Raw genomic sequence first — 26,271 nt, 5'->3', positions numbered from 1 at the left:
TTCTAAAATGCGATTTACATCCACTTTTTTTCGATAAATCGCTTTGAATTTTTCGTACTTGCGTATGTTTGCTTAAAATTTGTATTGAAGCTAAAATTTTGGAGTTTTTTAATAGCCCGATTTCCAACTCAATACACAAAAATGTCGAATCGAAGGCTTTCGCCCACATGCTTTTGTTTTAAACGAAGTTGTCTAAATACCACAGTGTGTTTACAAATACGTTACCCAGTTATTCCCAAAGTGTGAGCCACGGCTCCACGGGGAGCCGCAGCGTCGTCATAATGGGCCGTGAAATATTTAATCAAACAATTCGACAAAGTTTTTGCGCCAACAATTTTTTACTGTTAAATGAGTAGATCGCTTTAAGAAATGTAAGTTTTCATGAGGTGTCTAATGCAGGGCAGACACCGCAGTAACAAAAAGAGTGCAAAAATGAAGACTCCAAGGAGCATATCTGGCAAGAGTCTACGAGAACACCAGGTGAGCAAAATATCCGAGGCGTAGTTAGGTGGGGTAGACAACGAAGAAGACATGTTTGGGCATGTGGGGAGAATGGAAGCATCCAAACTCCCCTATATTACACTGCACGTAGACGACTCCCGGGCAGACCACCAAAGAGATGGATTGACAGCTGGGAATCGACATCGCAAAAGGCTGATTCCTCTTAAAAACAGGCCACAAAGCCGACACCAAGCAGAAAAAGAAAAAGTTTTCCTGATGCTATAAGGGATGCGCGAGGGCCACTACTGGACTCCGAGAAGGTGAAGCTCCTATCACCAAGATAGGTCTTGACTTACATGACTCACGTTGGTCTTAAGAGTGAGCTACAACACAGAGAGAGGTCACAATAGACTTAATATAGTCGCGGTGACATAAGGGATGAAAGATTCCTTGACCTCTTTTATATTCATTTTTAAAAAGGTAGATGTTTTAAGGGAAGCGTACACCGAAAAAGATTGTGAACCTCTGCATTACACGCTAAATCATGTCGCGCTCCTGAAAAGCCGTGTTTTTTTAAACGTCCGCCCCACGGGATGACAGGGCCTGTGCAGCGTGCAGCGTGTAGGGCGGCACATTGACGTCGAGGGCGGCGCGGTGGAGTAGTGCGCTACATGCACTCGCACATCCAGGGTGGCATGTCCTGACCGACATTGCGAGGCACAAAGGGTCGCAGTTAGTTCAGGCAACAATGTCAAACGAACATCAGCTTCAAACAAAACAGAACATTGCCGCCCTTTAGCCCCATTGCTCCTAGTTACATGTTGTAAGCACGACATGAATGCATAGCAAACTGACACAGATTTTGAATATAATTCAACCAATCTCTACTTCCACGAATAATATGAGAATGAGGTTTTTGTCATTTTATTTTACATTAGACAAGCTATATCCGGCAATGCATTGCTGTGGCTCAGTCTGGTTAAATAGAAAAGAAATAAAATAGAAACATCGTATATCTAATATGTTTCATTTCACAATGTTTGTGAACCAGTTAAAATTAAAAATATATGAAACAATAATGCAATCGAAAACATTGAAAATGCAAATTAAAAGTGAAAGCAATGTCAAAAGGCACGCTATCCGTCACGAGCAATGTGTTGCAAGCCTCCAAAACTTATGTGGTATATACCTACATTTTATTGAATAGAATAAATAATTCAATTTAAAAATTAGAAAAAAGGAATAATAATAAATGACAATTATAATTGAAGCATTTATAAAACACAATATTTAGAGATTTGAGTAGTTTGGTATCAATGTCAGGTAGATAGATATACATGATAGGATGTTTCTACCAGTGTCAAGTTTTATTTTAATATACAAACAAAATAATAATAGACGATAATTATAAGAATAAATACATAATTTCATAGTTTAGATGCGTTTAACTTTATCATTTTAGAAATTATGCCCGATGGGAAATACCAATAATATCAAAGGTTAAAGAATAAAACAATTTTAAGTGAAAGGTTATGATACTAATTGAAAAATCTTTTTTTTTTATCAGGAATGAATGTCTGGAATTAATAATTTTTAAAAAAACGTATTGATGGGAATCAGATGTCTATTGATACTGCATTTCAGCTAGCAAATGAAATGAAGATAATCAAGCTAGATAATCGGTAATCTCGCTTGGATCCTCCAGACCTCGGCCGGTCACACGGCCACACGGCCACTCGGCCACACGGCCACACGGCCACACGGCCACACAGTCACATCCCCTGTCACTCAATCCCCGGGCAGATGGATCCCCTAACGAGAGGAGTCCCGCCGGTGACGCGCCCACTGCGTCCACTTAGCGGCCCCAAACGGTGACAAGTTGGGGCTGAAGTTTTGCAGTGGGGTAATGTGCCGGAACTAAATGCGATTTGTACAAAGTTGGAATACATTTTAACTTTGCTCAGATTACTTTCGGGACAACTCCGGCGCGGAGGTTAATCAAATTCTTGGCCTCCTTTCGCGCCCTGGGCTCCTGGTACACAAAATAAAAACAAAATACTAAAACAGTATAATAAAACATAAAAATACAAAACGTTTCCAATTTTATCAGATGAAAGTGATACCTTGATAAATTACGATATAATTTGCATATTTATTATTAACATTAACATAAATTGCCTATATTTATACAAAACACAATTTTAAACATTTTTTTTAATATTTTGCAAAGACCCACCAAGCCACTTTGTGTATCTTGTCAGTGGAGTTCTTTTTTAATTCATTTTTTTATTGTTTTTAATCATTTTAACCTAATAAACACACAAAAAGAGAAAAAAATTAAGAATATATATTCATTTTATAATTTTCATCAAGTTAACTCTTGATCATTTACCCATTTCTTTATTTTGCCTTTTTTTCATATTTTATTATGACCTCTAACATCCGTCGGCAACAAATTATAAATGTTCGGAACAATATATTGCAGTGTTCGACTCCCACATTTATTATTTATTCTTGACTATCAAACCTCCGTTGTGTGTAAATCGTGTATCATGGTTATCATTGTGGCATATCATTATAGTTCTTATTATTCGTACTTACAAAAACTTCACAAAATAAAAACGAAAATACAATAACATTAAAATACTTCAAAAAATACAAAACGTTTTCAATGTTATCAGAATCGAGTGATAGTTAGATATACCACAATATTATTTTGCTGAAAATTCAATAAATTTCACTATATTATTATTTACAAAATTTTGAGCGTGTCTAAAGACTTTTTTCTCCACTTAACAGTATTTTCTACATTTTGACTTCTCAACATTTTACGCACATTTTACAATACTTTTTTACAAAACCATATGAAAAAGGATTTACTTATAAACTGAATTGTTTATGATAATTGTATATTCAAATACGACATGGCCGATGATGCGATCTATTTCAGATCTACTCACTTCCATCATATACATACGAGTATATTATTAGATTGAATTATTTGCCTGTTTTGGGAAAATTAGGCCGTCTATTCTGATATGCTTTTAACTGCTTTTAAAGTGCACGTACGCTTTTGACATTTTCGAAATATCCAAAACGATGTGGGTTATTTTACAAAATATTAATCGAGTTTGTCAACCTCTATGTAGCTGATAATGCAATACAACCGCGTATAATACCAGGCGCCCAGCTGTTAAGAGAGAACGCACACTGTACATGTATAACATTTGTGGACAGAAGCGCCATTCGTTGTGTGATTTGTGTACGTACCAATTTGTTTTTCCGGCGTTTTCAGTCGCTATTCGTGCGGAAGAGAAAACAGTTTGGGCTGGTGGAACTAGCGTTGGGCGGAGGGTGGGTGGAAGCACTTTACGTACTAGAATACCGAACTTAATTAGATCATGGGGCGCATTATCAAATATCCAATACTCGGTTAAAATTTTCCGTCAATAGATATGCGCTAACCCGATAAACAACAACAACAATTCTGAAACGTTTTCCGTAAAATCGCTCATTTTACATACCAATATGATCCGATTATACCAAAATACATATATTCTATTCAATAATGTTTGCGTTAGTTGAGTATTAACTAGGAAATACATAAATATACTGAAATTCGTCGAGTTTCTAATCGAAAAATTTCTATTTAGATTTCAGTAATCCCCTAAATATTAATGATATTGAATATTTTACAGCATCAGTCACATATACGAATAACTAATATTAATATTGGAACCGGTAATTGATTTCGTATATTTAATAAAATAATAATAAAAACCCTTATCCGCACCAAATGGTGCATAGGGCACTGCTTCATATAAATGCAGTGTTATCTTGATCGTTTACACATGAAGGAAGGGTGATCAGCCCTCCGCTTCAGGTACCAGTCCAGGGTAATATTAAATAAATATTACAGTGAAAAAATCACTCATATTTATTTTACCCCCCCTGGGAATCGAACCCAGGACCTCCAGAACGGTAGCCGAGCGTGCTGACCATTACACTACGGAGGCGGATATATAGGAAGTATAATATGTTTTCCAACGACGGGATGGCTAATGATATAGAAAGGAGAGTGAATGGTGCACTAAATCAGTTTAAGCAAATAAATACCTATCGACGCAAGCTAAACTGGCAACTAAAAAGAAGTTTTCCTGATGTGTTAAGGAATCCGCGATGAAGGATAGTGAAACACCTATCTATATTCTCTATAACTGTGACCCACTCGCTCGTAATCGAAGTCACATCCTTGGAGGACCTCTACTGGACTCCGAGAAGGTGAAGCTCCTACCACCAAGACAGGTCGTGAGTTACATGACTCACGTAGGTTTTAGCAGTGAACTGTAATATAGAGAGAGGTCACAATAGACCTAATATGGTCGCAGTTACATAAGGGATGCAAGATCCCTTGACCTCAAAAAAAAAAAGCTAAACTGGCTATGCACAACTGGGACCAACTCTAATGAATGGAAGTGAAGCATGGAATTGGCAAAAGAAGGACGAAATAGACTGAATGCAGTTGAAATATGTTCTCTCAAATGAACGTGTGACAAAACGATGTATGATAGACGTTCAAATGGTGAAAAGGGAATGAATGAAATACTTAGATAATCATTATCAATAAAATTAAGAAAGCTCTGTTGATACATTAAAAAAAAAACTCTTTTTTTATTACACAATATCTATTATATTAATCCTTGCAGTTAATATGCATCAATTGTCGAAGGAAGTTTATTTAAGTAATATTTTAGTTTTCTGTATTTACACACTGACAAAAAGTTATATTGAACTCTATTATAATGATGAAGATGTCGAATTTTTACAATTTCTAAAATTAGTTTTAATTAAAAACATTTCGAATGTGATCAATGTACAACTTAATTAATAATAAAAAAAACATTATCCGCAAAAATTATGTCCAGAAAAATCAGCATCCGGAATAATTTATATCTACAAAATTTTGAAAATATTCGTTAAATCTGTCCCCACATTCATATTCGGGGACATCCTTTCCGAAAAAATCTGAGAAACGAAAAATAGTTAATTACTTTTCACCCTTTCGAATTTATAAATATGTTTGTATCATAAACAGTCGCATATAGTTATATGAAATATTGTTTTGTAAAAACCTTACATTACGTTTTCGAAACATATTAACACTGTACGAAAATTGATATTTTTTAGCAGTAGTTGTAAGTACACACACACATACACACCTCACTCACAACCCCCTCCCAAAAGTTTTCCAAAGACTGAAGGCTTGAAATCTTGAAGGCTTCTCGTGTTCTAATAAATATCAATTATCATGATTCAAAAAGTCAATAGTCTGCCGAAGTGGTGTCATTCAATAACGTTAGCAAAGACACTCTCGTAATTTTTGTATTATTATACATATACGTACTTTTAATATATGTGTTGATTTTCTTTTTCCTGGATATGTCTAATTGTTTATTTTAAAGCTATTTTATATCATACCTGAGAAGTTTATAATTTTTCATGAGAACGGGATTGAATGCAACACCAATCTGTCTTTGCAAACAAACCTTTTCCACATTCACGCATCTCCTGATGCATACCCGCCGATTATTCCAATTTCTAACCCGACCACTTTTAAGTATTCGAAATACTATCATGCAAAGTTTTCCTAGGTCTTCCTTTGCATAATAATATATAATTTAAAAAGTATGTATGGGCAAATGAAATAATTGTATTTGGTTATTCATTTCTGTATCCAAGTGGCTGCAAACACAATTTGCAATGGTGTTTAGACACATGTAGAAACAATTCAGCACCCTACAGCGGCTGCGTCACCGATATGGGCTACCCGTTTGTTCCCATATCATGAGATGACTATTATCACTGTATATAATGGCATCCGTATTTTCACGTGATTGCAATAACTTCATACACACAATCGGTGATTTGTATTCTGTTCTTTGAAAGGTTTTGTGTAAAGTGCTAGTGAAGCGAAGCGTTTCAGTAAATACTAAAAGATACATCATGTGCTCATAAATAATCGTAAAAATACATTATATATATAAATATATATATATATATATATATATATCTATATATATATATATATATATATATATATATATATATATATATATATGTATATATATATATATATATATATATATATATATATATATATATATATATATATATATATATATATATATATATATATATTGTGTGGGTGATTGCTTTGAATTTATTTTGTGACGTTCAAATTCGAATCCGCGCTTTTTATCTACTTATGACAGAAGTTTTTAAGTAAAGTAAAACCTCGATATAGAGTACCAATTTGGGGATGGGAAGTCCTTTAATGCTAAAAGTCTGTTATATGAAAATAGGTTTAAATAAATCCAAAAGTTTTTTTTTGAAAATATGAACACCGTATTTAGATATAAATAAACATTACAAAACACAAAAAATTCCATTATTAACTTCGGACACTCGTCTTTAACATTTTACCAGATTTTTGTCCGTAATATCCGAAGTTCGTTTTCATAGATGTCCGTTATATTGAGGTTTTACTGTAACAATGACAGATTAAAATGTGTTTTTTTTAACAGTGTTTTTACCATGATTGGGAGCGAGATCTTTTTAATGTATCACACACACAATACTAAATATCTCTCATGTCGAACAACGTGCTTCTTAACAGACAAAAAATATTGTTTACCTACAAACATTGTGAAATTAAACTTATTAGATGCTTGCGATTACTCTTTTTTTCGTTTCGTTTTAACTAGACTGAGCCACAGAAATGGATGGCCAAATACATGGCATGTACAGATGGTTACAAAAAAAAACACATTTTAATTATCAATTACCTTATTTATAAGATACTGGAAGAAATTTTGTTACGCGAAAAAATACACATTTTAAGTATTCAGTATACACAAAGAATTAATTTATAAGATTATAATAAAATAATTTTATTTAGCAATAAAGCATGCGCATATTTTTCATGCGACAATAAAAGCAGCAAATCCGAATGCAAAATTTCATTATCCTTCGGTCGTAAAAGTTTTCGGAAACACAGATATAAATGAAATTGCCGGGAAACTTAAAAAAATGTATTTATAATTTTATAGTAAACACTTGATGGTAATCTTGGGATGAGAAAAGTTTTTAGCGTCTAATTCAAAAACTTTGTCGGGAACACACAGTTGGGTGGCAGGTAGCGGGTGGCGGGTAGCGGGTAGTAGTGTCGCGAAGGGGTAAGCTGCTCGGGGGTCGCATCGGGAGAAAGGGTGACTGCTTTGCATTATTTTTATCATATCAATTTATTCATCGCCAATTCACGAGGTCAGTCGTTAGCGGTGACTTACAATTATACAATATTTATTAATAAACGAATAAATATTATTCTTCTTCTTACCCTTATCCGCACCTAATGGTGCAAAGGGAACTGCATCGTAGTGCCCTATGCACCATCACCTTGTCGTCATGTAAGTAACGATCAAGATACGACGCAGTTTTATCCTCCTACGCTTCACGGTCCAGGGTGATATAAAATATACATTAGAGTTAAAATCATTAAAATTTATTGTTTAACCCCCCCCCCTTTGGGAATCAAACCTGGACACGGTAGCTTAGCATGCTAATTATTAGTGTGTTAAGCTACCGTGCTTACACGGAGGCGTTTAATATATTTACTTTACACCACGGAGACGTTTATTATAATATGTCATAGTATAAAAATGAATATTACGATATCACTAAACAAAAATCAAGTAAAAATATGCATTTGAGGTATTCAGTGTTCCTCTTAAACGTTTGATTTTTTAACAAAAAGTACATCAATAATAATTAAACTCACCCCTTGTACCCAACTCACATCCATGTAGAACCATAATATTCATGGTAAATTACCATCGCTGTACTCTGTGCGGCGTGTACTCAAAGTCAGTAGAAACGCATCCAGTTTCGTTGCGAATTTCCTGACCACAATAAGCAGAATTCCCAAAAAACTCTACAACTTCGACAACTGACTACAAGATTCAGTTAAATTGCAAAATGCATTTTATCAGGATTTTTGTTTACCCTCTGAAAATGTCAAGCGCATGCAATGCTTACACTAAAAATTTAGAAAATTGACGAAACTACTACATATGAAAATCACCTTTCCTTGATTAATGACGTTTGAGTGACACCGTATCTATCTGATGTAGTTGCTTATACACGATTTGCATGTAAATAATGGTCGAGTTTGAAATATTTCTAAAATTGTTTTTTTTTATTAAGTAAGTAAATGAATTCCGTAAAATTTTCGTGGCTAATATCTTAGTGTTTTTTTTTGTAACCCGTTCAAGTAAATTCCTACTTGATAACTCAAACAAACAACAAGCTGTTTTTAACAAAAAAATATGAAATATTATTTTCGAATAATTTTAAGTACAAAACTGAAGTAATAAAAGTACTGAAGTTATTAAAAAACATCTTTCAAAAACATGAAATTGTGATATTTCAATTAAAATAACAATACATGTACTATTTCAAAGATAATTCCGTATTTATAAATTGATTACGCTATACATATATATGTATATATATTTAAAATATTTTTAAACTGTGTTTAGAGTATAAAAATACGAGTACATATTATCTGAATTACATTAATCGATTTTTTAAATTAATTGAGTCTTGTTTTATAATGAATTAACATGGATACAGTGGAAGAAGAATCAATCGGGTAAGAAAAAATTTCACATACTTATTTCTTTTCACATTTATTTTATTTATTATTAAAACAAGATAATAATAATTTAATAATTAATTGTTTGGTAAATAAATGTTCTTGTTAAGTTTTTTATTTCAGTACATTATATTTTGTTAATATTACACAAGAATATAAATAAATACTTTTATATACATATTATATTTAAATATTTATTTACATTCTTTATACTATTACATATAAACATTTGAGTAGTGTGGTTGTCAATTATGGGTAGAATAGTTAATATTACACGTGTTTAAAGTGATCACTTGCCTGTGACAAATCGTAAGCCCTGTATATACCTGGACTTCAGTATTCTTAACACTCTCCTTATCATTCATCGTTCACCTTGCGTAAAACCGCTTAAAAACTCTACTTCACGACTTGACTATCGCAGAGTTTTTAAGTCGTATTTAGAAAAGAGGGTGTTATATTACCATACAAAAAAAACAATGCTTTTGTTATACAATATATTCCGCATTTCGCTCACTCCTTTCAACGACGTCATATATAAAAATTCGTCAATTTTCAGTTGTGTATTTTTTCGGAATGCCCAGAAAATGAACTTTATCCCAACAAAAGCGGCATATTTTCAACTTAATATTACATTTACCCGCTACAGGGCAGAAAGTGTTTGTTTTTGCATTTTGAAGAAAAGGTATTGTTTAATTTATTTTTTAAATTTACTAAATATTTTTCAACTGGAGAAAAAACCTTCAGGTTTTACCTAAAAAGATTTATTGCACAGTAAAAAGCTCAATAAGTGGCTTGACATTTATTTTTAATACATTGTATTATTTTTTAAACTTTAAAAACGATCTTCTGAAAAATCATGGTTTTTTTTATATATGACGTTGTTGAAAGGAGTGAGCGATTTGTCTTCATATATTTTGAGATATCAATAAGAAAAACTTTCCAATGTTACTGTTTGTAAAAAAGATGGCAAAGAATAAATTAATATTAATAATATAACAAGAAATATTTTAAAATGGCAAAATAATTACGAAAATGAATGCTCGCATTTGTAGCACATTGTCTCAGGCTAGGATCTCTGGTTCCGTCTCACCTGCAGGAGAGTATGTGCTTTTGCAAGTATTAATAATGTGGCTGGAAAACTTTAATTAAATGATACGAAATCTCCTTCTGAAAGCAGACGAATAAAGTTACTTGTTGCAACTTGAAATTAAAGGGACTTTAGAGATGACTGGAGAAACTTATTACACATTGTTTATGTCTGAAATAAACGTGTCTCCTCCAACCCGTTCGCTCCTTGACAGCACGTTTGTGCGGGTAGAAATAATAAAATTAAAATAAATAAAATACTAAACGAAGTCAGAACCCCGACAATAAGACACGTCAATTTACGACTTCCACTGCCAGCTTAGCCCATTTTTTAAATTTTCAACACTGATATTGACAAAATGCATTCAATAGTTTCAATAAGACATTTTAACTATTTTTAATTAATGTTTTACTTAGTAAATACCACTATTTCTTAATATCTACTGTGACACGTGTTTCGATGCATTCCGCATTATTTTCAAAACATGGAACTGGCAAAGGAAGCAGAGTAAACGCTTTTGAAATCCGCTCCCTCAGACGAATGTGTGGAAAATCATTGTATGACAGAATTAAAAACGAAGAAAAAACGAAGAGAAGGAATGGAAGGCTGAACAAGGAGAGTAATTGAAAATATTGAGTTCTTTACGGTGGTATGGACATGTGGAGCTAATGGATAACGAGATAATGACTAAGAAAATATATGTGGCGAATATATAGGACAACCGAAAAGACTTGGCACGATCAGATCGATCAGAACCTAAAATCTGGTGACGTCAAAAGTCTGCGTAATCGGAGGGCATGTATGACTAGATGTATGGATGTGAAGGAGGCGAGGAGCGTATGTCAGGACAGAAGAGTGTAGCGTTCCATTATTTCTGCCTACCCCGGCGTGATGGTAGTTGTAGTACTAAGTAAAACTTAAATTGAAAATGGATAGGTTTTACCATAAAGTGACTGCCAAACCAATAAATAAAAACATTTTAACTACTTTAAAAACTTCAACAACCCATCTACACTTTATTGTAAAAACAAACCATCTACCAATCATCTGGTTTTTTAAGAAAAAATCACCAAATGTTTTCCCTAATGTAGATAAAATTCTTCTTAAAATTCATGAAATTACTTTGTAAATATCAATAAAATAATGTATATATAACTAAGTAAACGAAACGAAATTAATTTCTTAAAATTATTATTTAACACCTGATCTGACAGTGATCACTTAACCGACCTAAGACAGGTCATAAGGCCTCCAAGTATCCGGTATTCTATATTCTTCTTCATTATTGTTGAGATGCCAAAAATGTAAAAAAAATGTGAAACCCAGATTTGTGAAAAAGTATTTGAACATACTTAAAATGTTGGGAATAATTTTCATACTTTTTTTTAATTGGCACTATTATCTTCACTTTACTCTTAGATGTATGTTAATTCATTAAAGAATTATTAATTCATTTATTAGGTCCTTGGTTTGATTCGCAAATGATTCAATTTACAATATTTTTAAACATATCAAAATTTGTAGACTTTTGTAAAATATATCTCTTCATGGTTTAATGCAGTATCTGTACAAAGATTTGACCATGCATTAACATATACGGATAATGAAATAAACCAAATGAATAAATAAAATAAATAAACTATGCATGAAGGTCCAATATTGACTTAATTCAAATACTTGTTTTAATTGTGTAAATACGTACACACGAATTTCATTTCAATTTCCGTGATTTAAAGTGATGTACACTTCCATCACGATATTATACCATGGCACTATCAATAGGTCGTGAATAATCTCATTACAATGTTTGCAGATTCGTTAGAACAATAAAAGTAAATGGTACACCTTGTTCGTATGCCTTATTCGGGAGTCACGGACTGTAAATATTCCATACAAAAATCTAGATTCGTTTGGAATTCTAAAATAAATAGATACACACACATGTTTGATACTCTTCATTCTCAAGTAATTAATGACTAGACCGATTTAAGATTCCCTCTAAAAAAACAAATGAAATGATTTATCAGTCTTGACGAATCGCTTTATCGAAATAAAGTTAATGACAGCAACATTCAAGAAAATTAAAGAGAAATCTCATCAAATATCGGTATCTCTTTAAAATGTTAGTTTCCAATATTTTTAAAAATTATTAAGGTTACTTTTCTAAAAATACAATAAATAAATGAACGAAGAGGAGGTCCTTTCAAACAAATAAATAAATAATTTAGCAGTGGACATAGGCTTACGAAAAATAACCGTTTTTGTATTAATAATGATTTCTTGGTCTTAATTAAGATTGACATAATGAATACTTAATGAATTATTAAATTGATTTTGTGTAAGTTTAAACAATATTTCTACATGCTGCTACAGCATGTTTTTTAAAAGTATTTTTTTTTGTATGTTTATCTGACCAAACTGATTTTAGTGAAATAAAAGAAGAACCACGTCAGTCGTCGTGTCCTCCCTCCAGAAGGATGACAGGAGACTCTCTCGAGATGGAAGGACACAGGCATGCCAACTCAAGGTGGAAACAATATAAATAGCAGATCCTAGTCCTTTCCAAACTAAAAAGTATTTGGCAGTGAACATTTTGCTTCAATAGAATTCTTAGAAAACAGCCTTTAACCAAAACATATTAACAAAATGTAGTATAGTAATTAAAGTTTAAAATTGCTCACCGAAAATTAGTAACATTTAAATATTAGTAAATACTTATATAAATATTTAAAATATCACAAATACTGAATATGTCATTATACGAAGGGACATGTCTAGCTAGGTCCTGGCTCCGATTTTATATAAATAGTGTTGTAGTAGTGGTATATAGTGCTGTTTGTATGCTGACTCAAGGATTGTCCTGACGAAGAGACACGCCTTGTAACCGATCAACAAAAATCTCGGCGAGAAGTTACACCTAGATAACTAAAAAAATACTAAAATATCTGATTGTTGTCAGACAATTATGTATTTAATATCGCTACCGTTTTTAATTTTTTAAGATATTAATTTGATTGCATTTCAGGAGACCTTCGGCGATCATAGCAGCTCTAAGACGTCCATCTCAAACTCTAGCTCTGACTGCTGCACATACTGTCATGAATCAAAAACGGCTGGTCATGGAACTCCTCGGAAAAGCCGATGAAAATGGGGAAAGGGGCGAAGGAAAAGAAGAGTTGAGTGAGAGAGAACTGAAGAGACTACAAGGAAACAGAAAACTTGGAAAGTTAGTACATAAAGAGACAAAAAGGAAAAATGTCAAAAATTATTCTTCTATTATGATGTTAGAGGTCAAAATAAAATATGGAACAAAGGCAAAATTAAGGAATGGGTGAATGATCAAGAGTAAATTTTATGAAAATTGTAAAATGTTTATATTCTTAATTTTTCTCTCTTTTTTGTGTGTATATATATTAGGTTAAAATCGTTAAAAACAATAAAAATGTATTCAAAAAGAACTCCGCCGACAAGACACACAAGGTGGGTTGTTGGTGGGGTCTCTGCAAACAAATTGTCTTAAATATGTTTAAAATTGTGATTTAAATAAATGTATACAATTTATGTTGATAAAAATTAAATTAAAAATTAAAAATTAGTGTCATGTCAGGTTCTCCTGACGTCGACCTGAGTGTAACTATTCTTGTCTTGGGCAGCTCTAAACAGTGCCTCGACAGTACCTGAAAAATTTATTGTGACACGTGTTTCGATGCATTCAACATCATTATCGGTATTTGATAATGGTGTTAAATACATCGAAATAATAGATTTTATAATAGATTTTATAAATCGTGGTATTTAACAAATTAAAATTAAATTAAAATATTCGGATATTACCTCAAAGACTTGGTTAATGAATTAAAGTTTTTTTTTCGTTCTAGTGATGCATTAACGATTGCACTATCAGCTCTGTACGCTAAATTGATAGTTGTTCTAGGAATTGCATTTCCTGTCACAGAAATTATATCTTTGAAAATCCCCACAAGTTTCTATCAGGTAAGTTCAGCGCGTTTTATTATAATACCATGTCTGAGAATCCATACAAATCTCATCATTTTTCTAAAGCGAGAGCACCTATTCACAGTTTTATAAAATTAAATCATGAAATTTCATACATTCAGTTCATGGAAGAGATGAAATCATTTTTTATTTATTAAAAAAAACCTTAGACATTACGGAAATAATAAATTCAACAAAGTGAGACCAAAAATAAAGATAATTATTTATTTATCAAGAATGTAGTTTTTTCTCTATTTTGATTCATAAAAATAGGGTTTTATTTTGGTTACGGTATACTTACAATATAAGAGCTTACAGGATAAATGTATAAAAATAGTTAACAGTTGTAACGTTGTATTGTATTGTAAAATATTGGTAAATAACTAAAGATAACGAAGCAGTAGTAAATTAGTTTAGTGAAAAATATAAGGTAAACGTAGCGTAAAACAAAGTAAAAGTAGTACAAGTATGAAAAAAACAATGTTTAAATAGTACGAGTGTCTAAAAAACAAAGTTTTAATAATAATAATAATAAAACCCTTATCCGCACCCCAATGGTGCATAGGGCACTGCTTCATATAAACGCAGAGTTATCTTGATCGTTTACACATGAAGGAAAGGTGATCAGCCCTCCGCTTCAGGTACCAGTCCAGGGTAATATTGAATAAATATTACAGTGAAAAAATCACTTATATTTATTTGACCCCCCTGGGAATCGATTTACAATGCAAAATAGGCTTAAGTTTTTACAATGCAAATAAAAATAGTAAAGTAAATGTGGTGTAAGTAGATAAAAATACTAAATAAGTTAAATATAGTCAAAAGTAATTGTAATGATTGTCCTGACAAAGAGACGGGTACGTCTCAAACCCGATAGATATACAAATATCGGTAGTGGTTATTTACTAATATTTCTAAAAATAAAAAAAATATATTTACAAAGGTAAAAGTTATTCTTTATTGACTCGATTTGTTTGAATAATTTCAGGCCTTTTATCTGTACCTGTACTCTATGAGTGTGCTGTTTGTCATATTCATGTACGCCACATTGATACGTGAAAAGGCATTATTTTCATTATTAAATACTACAAGTAAGTTTTGCTCAGAATATTGCATCGGATCGCAAACTGAAACCGTCCTGTCTGTTTGCATTTAAGTACTGGTTATGTTTCAGATACTAAAGATAAGCCCGGCCAATTCAACTCCAAGAAGGAAGTTAGACCCATAGTTAGATATGGGAGTTTCTATCTGCGACTCGGTGCTATAGGTATGCTTTAATAATGACAACATTAATATTATATGCAAGTATGATCTCATTTACTTAGCCTATCGCTGTTTTTTTTACAATTTGTACCTTTTTGCATGAAGGTTGATTTCATTTCTGAAAAACATGAACGAAAATTTCTGTAATTACATATTTGGTTTCATATAAAATTTAAGCATTTAATTTTATAGTGAATCATTTTAGGTAAAAATATCCAATGTAATATATAATGATATATTTCCAATATAAAACTAAAATTAAAAATGGATGGATTTTGCCACAAAGTGACTTCCGAATCAATTAATGAAAGAATTAAATCCTATTTAAACAACAACAAATGATTTTCTTTGAAACTGATAAGTGTAACGTGAGTTTTAGCTTTCGGTATTGGATCGATGGTGTACTCCGGTCTGGAATTCGGGCAGTACTTTGAATTGAAAAAGGATTCTCACTGCCACAAACTCCTGGTCGCCCTCACTCCTGCTGCTAGAATGGTCCTGGCTATAGTTCAGATGCAATTTATTTTCTTAAACAGCAAAGTAAGTTATTTTCCTAATAAAACACATTACTAATAATATAACTTCAAAGAAACTACTTTTTACAGCAAATATTTTATATTTTTTCAATTTCAAACAATGATTGATTTAATATTTGTATATTATATACATTAATTTAATAACGATATATTGTCTAAAAAGGTAAATAAATGGAGAATAGATGTAGATAGAAACAACAAAAAAATATATGTTTCAAAAATGTATTGTACATAAACTGTGTCCGTGACGCAGGGAATCCAAGCGATGACCTATTATGGCAATTTCAATCTACAAATATGTTTACAATGAAAAAAACATAAGGCAATTGACTTTAATTTTTTGCACGAGGATATTTATAATATGACGTCTTTATTTTCTAAAATGAGAGGCAATTTGAAATAATGGTAATGAAAATCTATTTTATATTTTAAATGACAAAAAAAAATATAAATATTTGGGCATTGACACAGCTAACGACCGGTCATCGAATAGCTTAAGTGATCAATTTATTCACTCGTGTAACGATCGCCGTGTTGTCCATTACTGAACATTCGTATTAGCTTTATTTTTGGAAGTTGTATGTATCGAGTCTCTTAAAAATGGCTTTCATACCTCAAACGGAACTACTATTTGTCGAGAACTTTTGTGTCTAAGCCATTTTTTTAAAACATGAAATACAAAATCATGTATAGTACCTATGCATTCAAAACGTTGACTATACGAGCATGTCGAAGTCGTGAATATTTCATTTTGGCATCAAACTAAGGAAATAAAAATTGTCATGTATGTACAATGCTGTTCACCGTCGAGTTATTATAAAGTCTCTAGAGATATTACTCTGAGAGGGGCAATAATTCCAATTGCTATGAAGAATTCACGAGTCTATGTATCCGTTCTAGACATATGGAAATTGTATTTTTGTATTCACAAATGTGTTGAGATATCTAATAATGACATTTTCATTAGGAAATAGAGATGAATCGTTACAAGGTGGCTGCTAGGTTCGGTATGATGCACATGATAGCCACGAATGTGTGCGAATGGCTTTACGTTTTGGTGGAAGAAACCAAACACGAGATAGTCCATCTACAACATGGACTACTTACCGGAACTTCACCTTTAGGTAAGTCTTATAAAAATATAAAACAAATTGATGACAAGATTATTCGTATTCAGCCAATTATCCTATTTCTCAAGATTTAATTAATATCTTGACACATATGAACACCTCTTCATTTAGATGAGAATATAGAGATCTGGTTGTATATGGAACTCACGACCTGTTATTAGATGGTTTGAATGTTCATTTTATACATTGTCATTCACCGTTCTGCCCTCGGTTGACAACTAAATTACTCGAATTTTGAAGTTTTGTAAATGTGTTTCAAATAATAAAACAATTCTCAAAACAAATTCACAGGTGATATTTACGGTTAAAATCATTAGTGCATGTGAGATTATTTTCCGAATTACATATATTTCATAGTAGAAAATGCTTCAAAATATAATTCACAATTTTATATTTTAAATATTTTTTTACAAATTCCGACTTAACCCCACCCCACTGATAAGTTTTTTTCGTAATAAAGTTCAAGTGATATTTCAAAATACATAGATGGGTAATTTGAAAATATAAAGGTCTGGATATTACAAAGCCCACTGTAATCGGATGGTTTAAATGATCACTTTATGCACTGTGTAACATTCACCATTGTGGCCATGAGTGATCACTTAAATCAGTCATTGTCAGGTCCCAACCCATGTAATGACCGAGACTTTTATTTACTCATTTTTTCAGATGTCTGAATTTGTAAACGAGAATTTGAGCACATTCTTTTTTATTTGTTTAAGCTGAAAATCTGATGATTAACGACACGGTCGTCAATGTGACACATCATATTGTAAGAAGAAGCATAAACCTGCATGATATATTAAAATGCAAGAGAACTAACATTATGGGGTCGTTAGTGCAGAATGCATCCCCGTTTCTCTTCCCTTGCACCATAGAGTACTCCCTCATTTGTGCCGTCATTTTGTTCGAAATGTGGAAAAATATTGTATGGAGAGAAGTATCTATCACTTATAATTAAAGTAAAACAACCATTGATGGACAGATTAAAACGGTCAATTATGCAATTATTCATTTACTTAACCCCAGGGGGCTGTGTTGAAAATAGGCAGTAAAGTAAATGAAACATGTGAATATATAATAAAGCATTTTAAATTGAAAATATGACTCTTATATCCGATATTTCAGCCAACATTGCAGGAGATCAACAGAGGAATGTGTTAAAAATATGTGACTAATTTTTACATCTCAAAATTTTATTAACACTTCGCTCTAATAACAGTCTCCGCAATGGTGGCTGAAAGGTCGCAAATATTAATTTCGACACACAATAGCAAAATAACCCTTAAAATAAAAACAAGAAGTGTTGAAACTTGAACAAACTATATTTTTTTATGCTGTAGCATTGAATGAATAACTAAACGACTGAATGACTGTCCAACAGTGGTGTTCTTACTCTAAACTGATTTCACTTACCTAAATCAACGATTGGAAATTAACGTGTCGTATTTTTATAGAGTAAAAAAATAGAAGAAGAAAAGACAAAGAAACCAAACAGTGTACCTTCTGGGTCATTAAAATATAATCTTCACAACAAATCGAGAGATGGCTCGATGACTCATGAGAAACTTGCCCAGCACTTTACGTTTCGTAAGTACAGAGGGCATATTCATAGATGAAAGAGTTGTTCTATTGTGGGTCTTGAACAAAAAAAACACAAAAAAATCATAAAAAAAAACTATTCATAAATTTAAATCTTTGGGAACCTAATACTTCAATAACCTTCCTACAGATGTAAAAAATTAATTAAATGAATTAAATACATATTAATCGAAGAAAAACACAAAAACCGCAATAACAAGAAAAATAAATTATATCACCCATAAACATAAACAATAAAATATAATTGTTAGTCCTTCTCCAAGCACAAGAGCTTAGTCCATTAATGGAGAGAACGGCGTAATTAATTTTAAGATTGTAAAGTAGAATTGTCTAGAAAATGAATTGAATTGAATTGAAAAAAAAACTCTTCTAACTATATTAAACAAATAAAATAAGAATTTAAAAAATAAGTTTAAACAATAAACAATGAGTGTTAGTCCCTCTGCGTGCAGACGAGCTTAGACTCTTTTTTGGAGATGAACAATGTAACTAGTTTCAAGATATTATGTTTAAAGTATAAATGCCTAGCAAATTGATTATATCGTTTTGTAATTATTATGTTTTCTTCAGTTTTTTCTGGAGCACGAGCTCGCAGGTCTTCAAATCACTTCTCGGTTGATTGCGCGCGAGCTCACCGAGGACTCTTTGCCGGAATCATTATTGTCGTGATGACCATCATCTCACTCATCATGTTCTTCGTCCTCAACAGCGATCCATCTCTCAACTCTGTAAGGAGACCATTTCTGTCAGCTACTGACCAATTATATCTACTACCAATTCAAAGTTACTGTCACGAATCTCAATTTGTCATTTCTCTTTCAGATGGCTTTATTTGAAGTGAATATATGCGAGCTTGTTTTGTACGTTGTCACTTTGTTTGGAGTTGTCGTAGCAATGCTGCAAATGAGAGATCTCAAATATCACAGAAAGAAAACAGGTATATTTTTCACAACATTTTGAGTGTCCAAATCCTTGTTCAAAAATCTGGGTTTCTCCATTAAGAAGTTAGTCTTACATTTTGACATCTTAACATAAATAAAGAAGAATATGGGAATAAGTCTGGGTGTTTTCTGTCCAATATTTGGAAGTACCTACCTACCTGTGTCTCATTTCAAGCCTTTCGATGCCCTCTTAATGACTTCATCACGTTTGAGTTGACAAGGTAGGAAAAGTAGAATAAATATTTTCCGGAGCATTGTATTGTACAATATTCCTTATGTAAGATAATATCCAATTCAGCATACTTTAAAAATCTCAAGAGAAAAAATAATGCTACCAGACTCGGTAATCCTGCAGGTCTCGGCTTGGATACTACTCTCCTCGTCATGGCCCAGACAGGAGTCTTCATATACAGCATGTTCAGTATCATCGGCTGCTACTTTACCCTGACAGACCCAGACGGTTCAGGAGCCACTGGACTGGTGGCAGAATTACTATCATTGATTCAAGTCAGTAAAACATTTATAATACTTTAACCACTTTACTTTACGCTTGTCGGTACTCATCTGAAAGAGATAAGAATAGGCTGAATGCGTTCGAGATGTGGACCTATAGAAGAATGCTAGGGATATCCTGGAGAAACCACATCTCGAACGAGTAGGTACTTACGACTAATCGAAGAAAGGAGGCACCTACTCTCGACTATCTTGAAGAGACGCGCTAAATGGATCAGTCACGTGTTGAGATAGGAAGGTTTCCTGCATCTGATAATAGATGGAACGATCTAGGAAACAAACGCCAGAGGACGCCCACGTCACGAATATCTTTGCGGTTTATACGAGAACATAGGCATGTGAGGTGAAGAGGGTTTATCAAAATAGATCGGGGTAGTGAAGGAGGTGTCATTTTTCGTTGCAGACCAATCCACAGGATTGAGACAAAATTCCACCTTTCCATTCAAGTATGGGATTCCACTTTCCATTTACTTCGGAAAACATGTTTGAAAACGTTTCTAGTTTAACGTCTGGGGTTTGAGGGATTTATGCCTTATAAAACATCCCGATGTTTTGTGCATTCTTGCTTTTCATTTTTATAGGTATCTCTGCAGCAACACTTGCATCAACAAAATAAATATCCTTTCGAGAATGAAATACAGTGATGCCTCGCATAACGTACTTAATACTTTCCAGGAGCAAGTCCATTATGTGAAACGCGTTTTCACATAACAACACATGTTTAAAAAAATCGTTCTATAGTATAAAATATGGTTATGACATAAAAAAAAATACTCCAGATTTTTTCGTCAGACTCAGATTTAGAAGAGTCTACCGAGGCTTGCAGGGTCAAATCCTTTTGTTCCACCATTTGCTTGTTGAGAAACTTTTCCAAGGTTATCTATTTCTCCGTCTTCTTCAAAAGCTGCCGGAAATAGCAGGCAAGGGTGTCATTGTAGAGATCGTTGATCCTGTTGGACTCAGCTAAACTTTGACAGTGAGTGTTGGTAAACTCCTGAACCTTTCTCCATTTGACCAGAATGTCCTTGATTGCAGTGATTTGAACGGTGTGATGACATACGATACAGTGCTTTATATAAAGCGAGGTTCGTTGTGTGAGTCGCGTAATGGACGAACAGATATTTCGTTGTGCGCAGCGTTCGTTATACGAAGCATCATTGTATTCATGTTTGTCCCCGTGACAATTGGAAATTTATCTCGTAAGACCGCAAAGTACACAATAAATATTTACTTGTACCTACGATAGGGTTGCCATTCGCCCGGATCGTCGTGTCGGGACAGTCGTGTCACCTTTATTGACTGTGGGATACCAAAAATCTAGTTTTCAAAGCTCTTTATTATTCTGATAACAGATGAACATGAAAGTACTGAAATATTTCAATTATTTGAAAAAAAAATATTCTTGAAAATAAAAATAAAAATAGGACACGAATTTTAAAAAAAATATATATTTTATTAAAAATGTATTAACCGGATTTTGGGAAAATATGGCAACTCTACCTACGATATGTATATTATGCATTTTTCTTATTCTAACCCTTATTTGCACCCAGTGGCGCATGGGGCACTGTGTTTTCTGCACCATTAATTACATTAGAGCAAATCGCTCTTTATTTACCAGTCCAGGGTAATATAAAACAAAAACATATGAAAAATTACTCATATTTATTTTGATCCCCCTGGAATTGTAACCCGGAATTTCCAGGGTATTAACCGAACTCGCTAATCAATACGAGGGTATATATGTATGTATGTATCATTTGATAGTATGTCTTTTTTATTACAATCCCAGAATGTACTTGTATTTCTTTTTTATTTCAGTCCTAGAATATATTAGTATTTCTTCTTTATTACAATCCCAGTATATTACTATTCATTTTTTATTACAATCCCAGAATATACTAATATTTATTTTTTATTACAATCCCAGAATAAACTAGTATTTCTTTTTTATTGCAATCTCGGACGATATTAGTAGTTCTTTTTTATCTCTTTCCCAGTAGATATTATTGAATGCTTGTTAAATTTCAGACATTAGTGCAGACAATCTTCGTCCTGGACGCCTGGTGGCGCCGCTGCAGGACCGAGGACCAGGCGCGCAGGAAGCCGGGGAGACAGGTCGTCACGTTCCTGATAGTAGCCAACATGGCCATGTGGACCGTCAACACCCTCGAGAAGAACAGAGCCGAGTTCCGGCCCACGCACCTCAAGTTCTTCGGGGTCTGGGCGTGGACCATCATCACCCACGTGGCCATGCCGATGGCCATCTTCTACCGGTTCCACTCGACCATCTGTCTGTTCGAGATATGGAAGAGTGGCTACAAGATAAAGCCGGAGTACAAATAGAGAAATTATTATTTAAACATAAGTAAATACAAACACTTACAAATATCGCTCATTTGGTCCAATAATGGCGTAATTACACTTTTAGAAATATTACAGGGGATGCAATTCAGACGTTGTAGCAACATAAATGGCGCCATTTTACTCAATTCTACAATGTCACTCGCGCCATCTCTCAGCATTTCACCACAAAATCAATTATGTCGATGTTTCTCCGATGTAAATAGTTTTTCCGCACATTTTTACATATTTAACTTGTTTTTTTTTTAGTGTAATTACGTCATTGTAGCACCAAATATTGCGTATTGTAGACTTTCACGCGGAGTGTAATAAATTTATAAAACATTTTTTGGATAATTTCGTGTAATGTTATTATTTTCCCCGTTTCAACCCCCGTTATGAAGTGTTCGATGAAATGTGTAAGCACCGACAGCAGCTCAAATGAGATCGTGACTGGAAGTAAGCTTTAACAAAATTTAAGAGAAAGCTCGTGGTTAGTAATAGCATGGTTTTAAAATCCAATAATACAAATATTTTTAAAAATCTGTAAAATATTTATTAAATAGTTATATACATAGGGGGGGGTGATATATAAATATCATATTAATATAAATATCCCATTCCCGATTCTCATACATAGGTTAACCCTTTGGTTACCAAAATCTGATATATCGGTTTTTGTTACTCTAACAAGAAATATCGGATCCGTCGGATCTGACTCATGATTTATAAAAGTATCAGATACATTTTAGACAGTATGTTGGGGATTCCTTCAGGATTGTGGAAAAATTGTCGATTCTATTGTTTTGTTTTTCAATAACTTATACATAGAAATTTAGAATTATTGATAATTTACATCTTGCAATCAGTTGTAATATTATAAAAATTTAATTTACAAAAATACTTAAAGAGAAACAACAACAAAAAGTACATTAAACCGATTTTGTTTCCGCGAAAAGTAGGTTTTGTAAAGCTGTGATATTCTTCAAATAGATTTTTTTTACGTCTCAAGGTTAAAAAACAATATACACACAATACATTTATACAAATATAATACATTTATTGCATAACTAAAAAATATATTATTTGTTAATAATACTCACCCTACGCTATTTCTTTCAACGCCGGATGTCAGCGAGTCGTTTGATCTCCAGTGTTATGAGTACGGCGTAAAAAGGAGGTGGACATTAAGGGAGCAGCATTTACTTGTTAATCATTTAGTTAGTGATTTTTTATAACGTTGCATACATTTATAACACACAAATGTATTTAGTTAAATAAAATCCAATTGATATTTTTGTCGCCCCGAAGATAAAACATTGGCAGAGTGTTTATAGATTATTATCGAACACCTTTTACTCTTGAATTATTTACCTTTAAATCGTGGTATTTCTGGGATAGTAACCTTAAAAGTCCTGTTAACCAAAGGGTTATAAAAATGTTTATTTGATCCATCCAAAATTTTATTCTGTCAAAGGAAATATCATTACGAATTATACCATAATAATGCAGGCAATATTTTTGAAACTATCCAACCGGACACTTTTACGGTATAATCCTTCCCCGGTAGCCTTCACCCTCCCCCCTACCGCTCCCCATCCCTCGCCAACCCCAGCCCAGTTGAGGGTGACAATTCCATCAAAGCCTTCTCCTCTCGTATGTTAATAATGTGTCCACAAAGAAGGCACCGAATGGAACAAAGACTGGCCGCCCAGTTGCCCATCAAAAGAGCGAGCTGGTTTGAGTGCATCCGTTTCACATAGAGATTATTATTATTGAAGGATGTATCGCTGTGGATCAACAAATATCGGAAGCTTTTGATATATTAAAGCTTCGAGTTTAGGCTTAATTAACTTTCATCGGGAAGGTAAAGTTAAAGCGATCATTAATAAATAAAGTTTGCTTTTTTTCTATAGCTTTTTTTTATTTCAAATATTTATTTTATCGCCATATTATTTGAATATCATTACGAGAAAGCTAATAAAATCCTAGCGACATTTTCAGAGGCAATTCTTTCGAGCTTTATTTGTCTACTGGGGGGATAAAATTGTCATTTAAAATCCACAACGGCAACCTATATAATTATAATGTGCTTATAAATACCATGGATATTTTGTAAGTGTAAAAAAATTGTTGAAATCGCAAAATATTATTTTTTACATAATGTTCAATATCATCAATATTGTCGATTGATTTATCAAAAGTATTTATCAGCATAAAATATTGATTGTGAAATGCATGTTTTGTTGAAAATATTGTGCACATATCTCGAAATAAATTTAGTGTATTTTGCAATACCTGAATATTAATTTAACTAAATATTTTTAATTACATATTACGTAGACACAAAACATATATTTTATGTAATACTAGCTGTACCGGCCACGCGTTGCTGTGGCTCAGTCTGCTTAAATTGAAAAGAAAAAGCATAGAAACCACACTACCCTCACTCACCTGATAATAATTAATTTTCTGTTTTAAAAATATTCTTTAATCCCTCAACCGCACCCGATGGTACATAGGGCACTGCATGACATAAACGCAGTATTCGTTTATTTGATATTATCTTGATCGTTGTTAACACATGAAGGAAAGGCGATTAGCCCTCCGCTTCAGGTACCCGTCGAGGGTAATATTGAATAAATATTATAGTGAAAAATCACTTATATTTATTTGACCCCACCCTGGGAATCGAACCTGGGACCTCCAGTAGCCAAGCGTGCTATAACACTATGGAGACAGTTTTTTTTTAATAAAAATATTTAAAATTATTTTTAAAAGGAAATTTCACGGGCTACAAATTTTATAATTTACCAGCTGTTGACTTTGCCTGACGTTATGCATAAAGGAGCAAATCCACTAATTTGAAAGCGAGTTGTTATCCCTTATAACCAAAATCAGATATATCGGCTTGCGGTACTCTAGCGAGAAATACCGGATCCGACGTCATAATTTATAAAAGTATCAGGTACATTGTGGACAGTATGTTAGGGATTCCTTCAGCGTTGTGCTAAGTTGTGATTTTATAAAAAGTCCTGGTTACCAAAGGGTTAAAAGCCACCATTTCAATAATACTAGTACGAGTTCAAATAATCGCGAAATTACTATGCAGATAAAATTTTGTAATACAATTTCGTGTAAGTATCCTTAAAATTAGGTATATCACGTGCGTCATATCCATATCAGGTCAATTAGGGTTGAATTTGGATTTTTTAATACTAACCGCATTCCCATTTCATGATTGCAGTAAAGCAATGACGTTAATAATGTGTGTTGTCTATGCTAAAATGTTATCGTATCGGGAGGGAATATAGCTGCCAATAATGGACGCCATTGGATGAATATTGCCCGACTATTACGAACTTAATTCGTATTATTTTCAAAATTAATGTAATCTAATTAAAATATTAAGCGAGAGGTTATTCCTGAATATTGTAGATAACAGCAACAAAGAGGAGACATCAGTTCCAATAAAAAATACAATTCGTGTAAATTGTTATCTATCCTACATTTCAATTCAAAAATCATCACCAAGACTGAAAACTACAAGGAATTATTATAATCTAAGTCCTTTGAAATATAATTTGTATCTATTTTTTTGTATTTTTTTTTTAATCTCTTATTAGAAGAAAAACATTTGATTATGTTTAAATATATTTATTATTTACAAATCTTTTATTTCTCAAAATAGTAAAACAGTTAAGTC

The 26,271-nt window shown here is 32.8% G+C and overlaps 1 protein-coding gene across 3 annotated transcripts; it reads left to right on the top strand.

The window, feature by feature from the left end:
• Nucleotides 1-6,394: 6,394 nt before the first annotated feature.
• LOC148312211 (proton channel OtopLc-like) lies at nucleotides 6,395-22,878 on the top strand. Of its 3 annotated transcripts, XM_088277767.1 has the most exons (15): nucleotides 6,395-6,462; nucleotides 9,133-9,151; nucleotides 12,670-12,768; nucleotides 13,267-13,467; nucleotides 14,120-14,234; nucleotides 15,226-15,328; nucleotides 15,412-15,504; nucleotides 15,880-16,040; nucleotides 17,004-17,160; nucleotides 17,889-18,106; nucleotides 18,624-18,756; nucleotides 19,339-19,496; nucleotides 19,591-19,705; nucleotides 20,065-20,216; nucleotides 22,254-22,878. In XM_088277767.1, the coding sequence occupies exons 3-15, from the start codon at nucleotides 12,719-12,721 to the stop codon at nucleotides 22,566-22,568; spliced, it is 1,971 nt and encodes a 656-aa protein (XP_088133893.1). In that variant the 5' UTR covers nucleotides 6,395-6,462; nucleotides 9,133-9,151; nucleotides 12,670-12,718; the 3' UTR covers nucleotides 22,569-22,878. The 3 variants fall into 3 exon arrangements, with proteins under 3 accessions (XP_088133893.1, XP_088133892.1, XP_088133891.1); XM_088277766.1 differs by lacking the exon at nucleotides 6,395-6,462 and having other exon boundaries at nucleotides 9,041-9,151; nucleotides 17,889-18,094; XM_088277765.1 differs by lacking the exon at nucleotides 6,395-6,462 and having other exon boundaries at nucleotides 9,041-9,151.
• Nucleotides 22,879-26,271: the final 3,393 nt, after the last annotated feature.

Source organism: Brachycentrus maculatus, unplaced genomic scaffold, assembly GCF_059751285.1.
Source record: "Brachycentrus maculatus isolate JH-2025_06_01 unplaced genomic scaffold, ASM5975128v1 h1tg000049l, whole genome shotgun sequence".
Classification (NCBI taxonomy): Eukaryota; Metazoa; Arthropoda; class Insecta; order Trichoptera; family Brachycentridae; genus Brachycentrus; species Brachycentrus maculatus.
The sequence above is the reverse complement of the archived record's forward strand: the minus strand, read 5'-3'. Positions and strand labels throughout refer to the sequence as shown.

Bases quoted from the DNA above. Each gene is read 5' to 3' on its own strand.
- LOC148312211 (XM_088277765.1), top strand. From the start codon at position 9,123: ATGGATACAGTGGAAGAAGAATCAATCGG. The intron at 17,161-17,888 runs GTAAGTCTTATA...TATTTGTTTAAG, and splicing joins TACCGGAACTTCACCTTTAG to CTGAAAATCTGATGATTAAC. The intron at 19,706-20,064 runs GTATATTTTTCA...GTAATCCTGCAG, and splicing joins ATATCACAGAAAGAAAACAG to GTCTCGGCTTGGATACTACT.